General features: G+C 44.0%; 1 protein-coding gene across 1 annotated transcript in view; it reads right to left on the reverse strand.

The window, feature by feature from the left end:
* CLINT1 (clathrin interactor 1) overlaps positions 1-8264 on the reverse strand; it is a 46879-nt gene extending 38615 nt beyond the window's left edge. Inside the window, exon 1 of the mRNA XM_036391614.2 lies at positions 8112-8264. Within this exon, the coding sequence (XP_036247507.1) occupies positions 8112-8152 (41 nt within the window). The 5' untranslated portion in view covers positions 8153-8264. The remainder of the gene's footprint in view (positions 1-8111) is intronic.
* Positions 8265-8803: the final 539 nt, after the last annotated feature.

Below are 8803 nucleotides of genomic sequence, written 5' to 3' on the forward strand. Positions count from 1 at the left end.
TCCAAACCAAAACATGACAGCAGCTGTCAATCCTTGTGTCTAACTGGGTCCATTTTTGACTGGTGTCAATAAGATCCAGATCACTACAAGGAGCTGGAAAAAGACCAACTGCAAATCTGACTATTCACTTGGTTCATGTGCTACTAATTCTGCTTTTCATTCTCTTGCCCTTCACCAGTTCTGTCTTATAAATAAAAAAATTGAAATAAGCATTTAAACAAAGTCTGTGAAACAGCCAACTTTTAACAAAATGTTATGCCATTGTACAGCTTTGTATCAGTAAAAAAAACTATTAAAGGGAAGAGTTCTTCTCAAGAAGTTTCAATTTCCTGCCCTCTTCTCTAAATACCATCTCAGTTTAAGTTCAGAGCACACAGTGGTAATTTGGAAGCTGAAGTTCCTCATAAAGCACATGCCAGAAAAGTATTTGAAACATACTTGAAGCAACAGGTCAACAGGCCAGTCACACTTTGTATGTTGGATATGAGCTCAAATTGGAATTCTTGCATTATGACTTTGGACAAGCTGTACTCACACTTCAGAATAAATCAATGAAAGATATTCCAAAAGTACCAGAATGAAGCACACAACATTCAATCATTACATTTTTGTGTTCTTCATCCTGTGAAGCAATGCTTCACTCATTCTCCAATGGCTCATCTTTGTTTTTAGAAATAAACATCATTTTCATATAAATACAGAAATTCATTTAACACTTGAACTGAATGGAGACAAATATAAAAGAATCAGATCAGCAAAATTGTATTTTAGGACAACTGCAGCACTTACAGTTGCACACTGAAATAGCAAAGCCTGAGGAGAGAAAGCAGTAGTGTGTCCAATGCTTTGGAAGTAATTATACCTTGTATATGAAATAATTATGCAAATCAGCTAATATTCTGTAATACACTAACTGGCAACACAACCAAGAGAATTAGCATGGAACTGAGTTAAGCACCTTGATCCTTTTGACCAGAGCTGCACACAGTGATGTAGGTAAGGCTCTTATCCTTCACCAGTTTCATGCAGGAGCCCAGACCTGCTTGGCAAGGGCACACAAAACTCTGCTTTAGAGACATTTCAAGAACACACAAGTTGTCACACATACATCACTTAGATTCCTTGAAAATACATAAAGCCAACACCTGAGCTAACCTTACACAACATAATACAGACTATTGTCAGTTACCACAGGGTGTAAAATGGCAATAACACATTTGAAAGAGCAGTAACAAAAGCACCACTTGGAGTGTGCTGATGAAACTGTGCTTGGCCACAACCACCTTATGCCAACTCTTAATAAATCCATCAGCTTGTCATATGTGCCTGTTTGATGGATTACTCCACCAGCTGGATATTCAAACAAGAGAACACTGTACCTATGTATGTGAGATAACAGAGCATAATACTTTCAGAGATGCTTATCTCCCATACTCAATTACATGGCCCAAAGACTAGAACCCTTTTTCTTCCTAATTAATACCAGCAACTTTCTGCAAGCTTTTTAAGGGAAGGAGGAAAGCCTGAAGAGGTAACTTGCTGTTACAAGTACTTGGCAGACACAGCCATGCCTGGCTGCAGAGCCAAATGCCACGTTCAAATCCAGTCCTCCTCTGTATTGCCAAGACTTTCTCTCAGCTCTCTGGTAACCAGGCAGAGGACAAACCCTTCCAGGGCTGAAGATCATCATCATCATCATCATCTGGCTTGTAATAGTAATACAAAATGCTGTTCTTAAAGCAGTTATCAGCAGGGCACCTCTTTAGCAGCAATAGGAGAATAACTCATGCAGTGAGGGTTAACCAACTGTCCCTTACATAAAACTGTGGAAGTGTTCACTGCCCTGAAGATCTTGCTTATGCAAACCAAAATAAATCTTAAATATAGAGAAAACTAAATGATCCTGGGACCGAAGCAAAGGAGTTTACAAGAGATTCAGATAGCAATGGACAAATGTTAAGACAGTCATTTACCCTTCTGCTGGATATATTATTTTATGATGGACCGTTTACAATAATACCTGCTATTACTGAATGAGCAAACAGCATTTCATTAAAGAGCTCAGTAGTCTGGGTGGACAAATCCATGAACCACAAGAAAATCACCTGTAAATAAGAACAATTACAGGCACATTAAAAAGAGAAAGCAGTTAGGCTGGAGGATTGAAAGCCCCCAGCTAAGGCTACATGGGATCCTGCCTATTTCTGGCCAAACATGAGCATTCCAAAAGCAGAGAGCAATCAAAAGTCAATGTAAGGTCTGTAATTGTAGGGTAAATGACTGAGGTGCATTTATCAGATTAGTATCCTGCAGACATAGCATGAGGTAGCAGACAGCAACAGGAGACTGGAAGCCAACAAATGCAGATTTTTAACTGTTACCAGCACAATGAGAAGTGGTTTACTTGACAGAATTATCTTACTAGCTTCCCTCATCTGTGACCTGGGAGTGAAGTGCAGGGTCTCATTATGTGCTTTAGGTTACAACAGCAAGAAATTGCAACAACAATAGAAACAGTAATTCACGCTATTTTACCAATAATTTACCCTCCTCTTTACAGATTGTACAATTAGAAGCACTAAAGAAAACATGCTGTTTATCAACCAGAACTTCTCCCCTGCCTAGTTCTATTGGAGCTCATGACAACAGCTCCTTTAATCCTTCCTTTTCCCCAAACACTAAAAATCCTTTCTCTTTGCATAGATGTAGCATCAGAATAAATAACAGAGGACCCAAGTGGCTACATCTAAAATACACTTTGAAGTGTTACAATGCTTCCTTATTACAATCAATTCTAAACAAGACTATTTGCTCTCCATTTAAAAAGAAATTAAACTATTATATTCTGGGCAATTCATCAAGTTTGTGAAGCACATGGAAACAGCTCTGCAACACTTCACCTCCCACTCTGCAACACAAGGGAGTGCAAACACATTCCTGCTGGGCCACCAGAAAGGTGTGGCTAAGAGCACTAATAGCAAAGCAGGACTCAGGTGGACAAAACTGAGCTGGAAGGAGCACAGAACAAAACAGGAGTATGGCAATTGTCATATCCCTATTACTAGCAAGAAATTCACAGCCCCTCTCCTTTAACTTTTACGTAAGTGACAACTACCTCACCTGAATTAAAGAACATCTGGATAATACTGTCCTAACTACATTCAGATCTGTCACCTTCATCCCTCTTTTATGAGACTGTTTCTTATCCTTTGATGTGTGGAAAGGTGCTTAAAAGGAGCTCTCTCACATTAAGGTCATGCACGCAGAAAATCCCAAAAGCTAAGAATGGCAATGGAATTTTAAAGAATTTTAAAGAAAGTGGCTGTAAGGTCTCACCACACTGCTGCATAGGCAGCAATCTGATCTCAATGGGTTCAAAGGTTTTCCAGCCTGCCTGCTGCATGTCCTACATGTCTGTGACAGAAACCAGGCAGCAAAAATGTTAACATGACATATTAAGAGAGAAGTTATTGCCATGAGCAGTCCAGCTGGCCTTGCTACCTATATACATACAAAGACTGTGTTCTGCTTTGAGCTGAACCCCTCATGCAGGTTAACAACATAAGGGAACCTTTCAGTAAAATCAGAATCAGCAGTTTCTGCTTCAAGGAGAGGAAATTCGACAGAACTAAAAAGAGATGAAGGCCTGGCTTTTGAACTTGGCCACTAGGCCAAGCTGATATCTCCAAGTTCCTGACAAGTTAAAATGTGCTTTAGCAGGAATTCTTAATATTCCTTGGGTTTGGTTTTTTTGTTGGTTTTTTGTGTTTTTTTTTTTTTTTTTGTTTGTTTTAAGCCATGGGGTTTTCTTTGTAGCCCTCTCCTAGAAATCTCACAGGGAACACAAAGCACAACCTGTACTTGTCCAGTAAGACTTAAAAGTGAAGTTACCAAGTTGCATAACACTCTGTATTTCCACAGTCCACAGTCAGGACTCTTGAACTCACTCTCAATGACCACAACAGCTTTTGCCAGTTCTGTTATCATACAGTGAGGACAAACTTGGTTAAGGCCCTTGGTGATTGGATTATCAAAGTACTGATACACCTATACCAATAAAAATATGACTTTCCTGGTGTAAGCTGCTTCTACACAGTACCAGGCAGGCTGCAGATCCTTAGTCTCCTGCAGCTCACAAGCAGTAAATGCAACACTTGGCCTCAAGTTTCATCACAAGTGCAGGATTGTTTCAGAGCAGGCACGGGGTAACCTGAACTCTGCCACGGGTGCCACAATACCTGGGACTGCTCTCACCAGAGCCTCCAGAGACAAAGCTGCAGATGCCCTGAGGCTGCAGAGCAGGGGAGGGAGGGAGACCAGACTCCTTCCCACCGGCCAAATGTTCCTGCAGCTCACACTCCCACCGGCAGCTCCAGCGTGTGACATGTGTCTCTGTGCTCTGTCACAGCCACTGGCCACCTCCTGCCTGCAATGCCGAGGAACACAGCCACACTGCAGCCCTCAGCTGAGCCTGTGACAAAAGAGAATCGAACAAGAAATCTCTGCCATTGCCTCAGGAGTGACTCAGAACTGCCACCTGACTCACCAACCTTGCACCAAGCACCACCCTGGCCCTGAGCCATCAGAAACCTCTGCCATTTAAACAGTGTTCACTGTCCTGGAGCCAACGAGCTGAGCACAGAGGGCTGCATTTATTTTCCAACTGTTTCGTTTACTTTACAAATTCAGTTTTGAATTACTGGGGAAAAAGGAGCCATACAAGTGACCACAAAAGTGAAAAGCTGCCTTCTTAAGTTAATTTATTCACATAATAATAGGAAATAGAATTTACTCCAGAAGAAATAAGAGTACAGAGACCTGCACCTTCTAAACTATAAACTAACCAGAAATTCAGTATAATTTCACACACTTTAAGAACTCTTGAATACACTGCAGTACCCATTAAGAAATTGCAGGGTGGAAGAATTTTGGCAGTTATTTTGAAATTGCAAGAATAAACCTCATGACAAGCAGATTTTACTAGGTACATACAGGTTTTATTATAATTGATTTAAACTGCAACCTTATTTACAATGCCCAGCCAGAAAAAGGTATTACTGTTCAAACCTAATCAAGGTACTTAAATATTTAAAGGAGGGAGCTGCATTGGCATTGAAAAGCAGTGAAGTTAACAAAGGGCAGAAGAAGACACAGAACAAAAGGATTCCACCACATCCTAGAACAGTAAATCCAATACTCTACCACAGAGTCTTCCTCCTAAACTTCAAATACAATAGGACTACCACTCAATATCTAAATAAGTGTCTCATGCACAACAGGATGCAGATCCATACTTTGGAGCTACTAGAAAATGCTACCATAAAAATAAGAGGTGATTGTGAAGAGAATTACAAAGCAGAATTTACCTGATGAACTTCACTGCCCAATTCCAACCACATCAAAGAATAAATAGAGACCAAATACATCAAAAATACTAAATATAAATTTGAATTTCTCAGATGTATTTTGCAGTTGCTAACCTATTTTTTGGTCCTAAGACTGATGAATGTTAACAGGTTACCATTTTAACCTGGGTTTTAGCATTTAAAGTAACCCACAGCTGTTTATCATCACTTACAGAACCTTCACAGACCAAAGTACCTGAGAATTGTGTAAGAAAAGTCCTTCATGTTGAAATAGCTGACCTAACTGAGCTCTCAGTCACTGAAGCACAAATAAGGATAAAAAAATAAACCTCAGATGAGTAAACTGAAACTCTAAGATAAGTATCAGCTGAATATGGAACCAAGAGGCAGAACTCAAAACCACTATCAAAGCTATCAAGGAAAATTTCAAGCTATTTGAACATTTTCAAAATCCCCATATAATCTCATTCCCTTTTTAATGGAAGAAGGGCAGTTTCTTGCTGAAGTTCAGTATGCTGCTGCCACAGCATCAGCTGTTATTTATGAGGCAGATTATATCATTTAGCTTCCTCTGCAGAGAATTTTCTAAGTCATGGCCTTAAGACAGAAGACATTATGACAAATCTGCACCACACACAATGGGACTATTGATCCTGATGTCTCTAAATACTATTTACTCTGCAGGCTCCACCTTCCCCCTGGTCCTCCTCCCCCTTTTTTTTTTAATAAACAATCTGCTTTATTTGGATAATGTTATTTCCAGAAAACTGAGGTTTATTCAAAAAATGTTTTTTATTATTGGAAATGTTGCACCTGTTCTGAAAATAGAATGTCTTTTGTAATTCAGATTTTGATGTAGTGTTGGACTTACTTATATCCTTAGAAGTAAACATTTTAAAACCAGTGACAATATTATAATGCTATAGTGATAATTAGTCCTACAGACAAAAAAAGTACACAAGTAAAACTTAGGAAAAACTTTATTTCCCTGCAAGGTCCTGGAACTCAAGTCAGGGTTGTACTCCTAAATACCTCATCTGTCACATTATTAAAACTACTTTACCCAGGGCTTACTTTGTATACAAGAAGCTGTAAAAAGTAAATAACTTCCTCAGGACAAGACTTAATCACAGTGGTTTTTGAATGTCATCCAAATCTTGGCCTAGAAAAGTCCCAGTCTAGTACAAAGCACCTTGAACAAAACAGTTGATTATCATGAATAAGCTGACACTTCAGTTTGCCTTTATCTTTAAGCCTATACATCACACAGGCCCTCTTAAAAGCTGTTTGGAGAAACAAAAATTTTTTAAAAAGTTTAAAACAGAGGCTCAGTTTTGAAAGACTTTTGACTTGTAAAGGCAGGTACAACTGTTTGTCATTAATATCATCTGGTATGTACCAATCTACAGACTTTCAGACAGTTATTCCTCCTAGCATTCCACAGTTCATAGAACACAGAACGGTTTGGATTGGAAAGTAACTTTAGGGAGCATCTAAGACAACCCCCTGCCATGAGCAGGGACATCTTCAACCCACAGAGTTACTGGGCTTGGAAGGGAGCTCTGGAGACCATCCAGTCCCACCCCCTGCTAAAGCAGGTACACCTGGAGAAGGTTGCACAGGATCACATCCAGCCAGGTTTGGAAGATCTCCAGAGGAGACTCCACAACCTCTCTGGACAGGCTGTTCCAGTGCTCTGTCATCCTGAAAGTAAAGAAGCTTTTCCTCATATTCACACAGAACTTCTGTGTTTCAATTTGTGCCCACTGCCCCTTGTCCCATCACTGGCACCACTGAAAAGAGTGATGGAGAAGTGCTCCAGGCTTTCCCCTATGGGCTTTTTGTTTGAGGAGGCAAAACAATCTTTGCTAAGTTCTCCACCATACCAAATTTTTCTCATGCCAAAAATGAAGGAGGGGCTGACACACGCAGTAATAACATCACACTCTCCATCTGCAACACAATGATCACGCTAAGCAAGTCCATAGACAAGTATTCAGCGGGAGGAGGCTCTATTCAACGAAACAAACTTGTAAATATCTGAGCTATTTAAATGTGTAAGGGGTGTGAACGGGCATCTCAGCCCAATACCACTCTGAACAGCCCGGGGCTGTGAGTCAATGGCAATGGCAGGCCAATCTGTCTTTAGGAAGGAGAGAAACACTTTAAAGAGCATGTGGCGACTTGGGAGCTCTCTCAAAACCTGCAGGTGATTCTTTCCCCCTCTCCTGCTTTGAGAGACTGCTCTGTTCCCCCTCAGGGGCCTAAGGGCCACGCTGGGAGCCAATACAGCAGAGCCAGACTCCAAGGGCTCGCACACCGAATCGGGCACACACAGACGGGGACCCTGGCACAGGAGTGGGCACACGAAGCTGAAGCGCTGATCGCCAGCTACTGGAAGGGCCAAGATGCTCCCGAAAAGGGGCGGGAAAGTAGCCAGCCATAATGGAAAGGCCACAGACTACCTGTACAGCAACCCCTGGCTGCCTGCAGCCCCAGAGGGACCACAAGGCCACGCCGGGAGGACGCTCAGGGGCGACCCCGGGCAGTCAGCGGGGAACAGGGAGGGGAGCAGGGAGAGACAACGGCGCCGGGGTCAGCCGGGCACAGAGGGGGTGTGAGGCCGCCACCTCAGCAGGGGAGGGGCCGCGGCCATGTTGGGGGGGGGCGGGGGGAACGCGGGCCCGGCTGAGGGGCCACGGCCGAGCCGCCCCCGGCCCCCCGCGCGCGCCCCGCCGTACTCACGCCTTGTCCACCAGCTCCCGCACTTTCCACATGTTCAACATGGAGCCGACCTCCCGGAGACCCGCCCGGTCTCGCTCCCTCCGCCGCCGGCCCCAGGAGGCCCCGCTCGCCGCGCTCCGGCCGCCGCCGCCTCCGCCAAGCAGGGGACGCGGCGCCGCTCCCGGAAATGAAGGGTCGGGCAGGCCTGCGGGGTGCTGGGAATTGAAGTCTCGGGGAAGGAGGGGCCGGGCGCGGAGCCTGCTGGGCGCCGCGAGGGCTGCCGGGAGTGGTAGTTCGGGGCTGTCCGCGCGGTGCCTGCCGGGAGCGGGCGTGAGGGGCGTGAGGGGGGCCGGGCCCGGATGAAACTGACGGGGATAAAACGATGGGGCTGGGACAAAACTGCCCGGACTGGCATGAGGCTTCACCGGCCGTGTCCTGAGGGCTGAATTGCCGCTCTCACATGGCGGGGACACCGAGCGGTTGCCCCGTCTGGGGGGCACGGACAGCCCGGCTTAAAGCCGGTCTCAAAGTTCCCTCACGCCCATCCGCAGCCCGGCGAGGTACAGGAGGGAAAAAGACTGTGAAATAGTTGGCTAAAAGTCAAAACACTGGTGTAAAACCCATTTTGGACCAGAATGTGGTTTTATACTCGGCTTTCAGCGCGAGGAACTAGTTTCAGAGCGGCATTCTGCCCTTGTGGCTGTCCGTCTGCT

The sequence above is a fragment of the Molothrus ater genome, chromosome 15 (assembly GCF_012460135.2).
Source record: "Molothrus ater isolate BHLD 08-10-18 breed brown headed cowbird chromosome 15, BPBGC_Mater_1.1, whole genome shotgun sequence".
NCBI lineage: Eukaryota > Metazoa > Chordata > Aves > Passeriformes > Icteridae > Molothrus > Molothrus ater.